This window comes from Wasmannia auropunctata, unplaced genomic scaffold, assembly GCF_000956235.1.
Source record: "Wasmannia auropunctata unplaced genomic scaffold, wasmannia.A_1.0 LD320529.1, whole genome shotgun sequence".
Lineage (NCBI taxonomy): Eukaryota > Metazoa > Arthropoda > Insecta > Hymenoptera > Formicidae > Wasmannia > Wasmannia auropunctata.
The window spans coordinates 1-791 of record NW_012042361.1 but is presented as its reverse complement, the minus strand read 5'-3'; the positions used below and the strand labels follow the sequence as shown (position 1 = coordinate 791).

Sequence of the window (791 nt, the reverse complement as noted above, 5' to 3'; positions counted from 1 at the left end):
ACAGATCACGCCGTGATCGCTGTTCCATATATCGAGAATGCGTTTGATTTTTGTATTGGTGTTGACCGAACCATCCCTCATTATTGCGAGAGCATCATAGAGATGATCGAAAGGTCTGGAACGACTGCCCTTACCGATGTAGAATATGGCTTTGAGGAAGTCCGACCAGACTTTTGATCTCGTAAGGCGGACGCTGCGATTCGGCAGATCCTGCGTTATACGCGGGTCTAACAGGAGGTAGGTGAAGGACGTTTTAAATATGCCCCCGCGCCACGTTCGATCCGGCAAAGCGAATTCTTGAGATACTTGCATCTCCAGACTTCTGTAGGTATCCAGACGATTTAACCAGTCTCCAAACTCTAAATCCGGTCTGATTAAGTTGCTCAGCTCCGAGGTCTGGTTTCTTGGAACACTCTGATTTGGCATCAATGAAACAAGATTAGCTTTCCTGAAAAATTCCCTGGTAGTTCTTAAATAAAACCCCGTAATATTTTTTAAACGCAAAAGACGTTTTTGATAGAAATGTCTAGTTATATCAGTGATGGGACCAGGCTGATCGCCAAGCTCTGCGAGCTCTTGTTTAAGAGTAACATCGTCGATAAATAATATCTCTTCTGGTAAACTTTGATAAGTGGATGTGCTCGAAACTCCTGTAATAGACGAATTATTTTTCAATTCTATTGACATACTTTTTAATAATTCTATAATTAATAATAACAAACTTATTTCTAACTTACCAGACGTAGCCATTTTGCTTCCGACATCACATTCACTTCTGTTAGGAGTACTGC

At 41.3% G+C, this 791-nt stretch overlaps 1 protein-coding gene across 1 annotated transcript; it reads right to left on the bottom strand.

The window, feature by feature from the left end:
- Positions 1 to 134: 134 nt before the first annotated feature.
- Positions 135 to 750, bottom strand: LOC105460514 (ankyrin repeat and LEM domain-containing protein 1-like; the record flags this gene model as incomplete). The annotated part of the gene is made up of 2 exons (XM_011706966.1): positions 738 to 750; positions 135 to 650 (listed from the first exon to the last, which is right to left on the bottom strand). Coding segments are annotated over exons 1-2 (529 nt in total), but the record flags the coding sequence as incomplete, so codon positions are not given.
- Between the last annotated feature and the right edge of the window lie 41 nt (positions 751 to 791).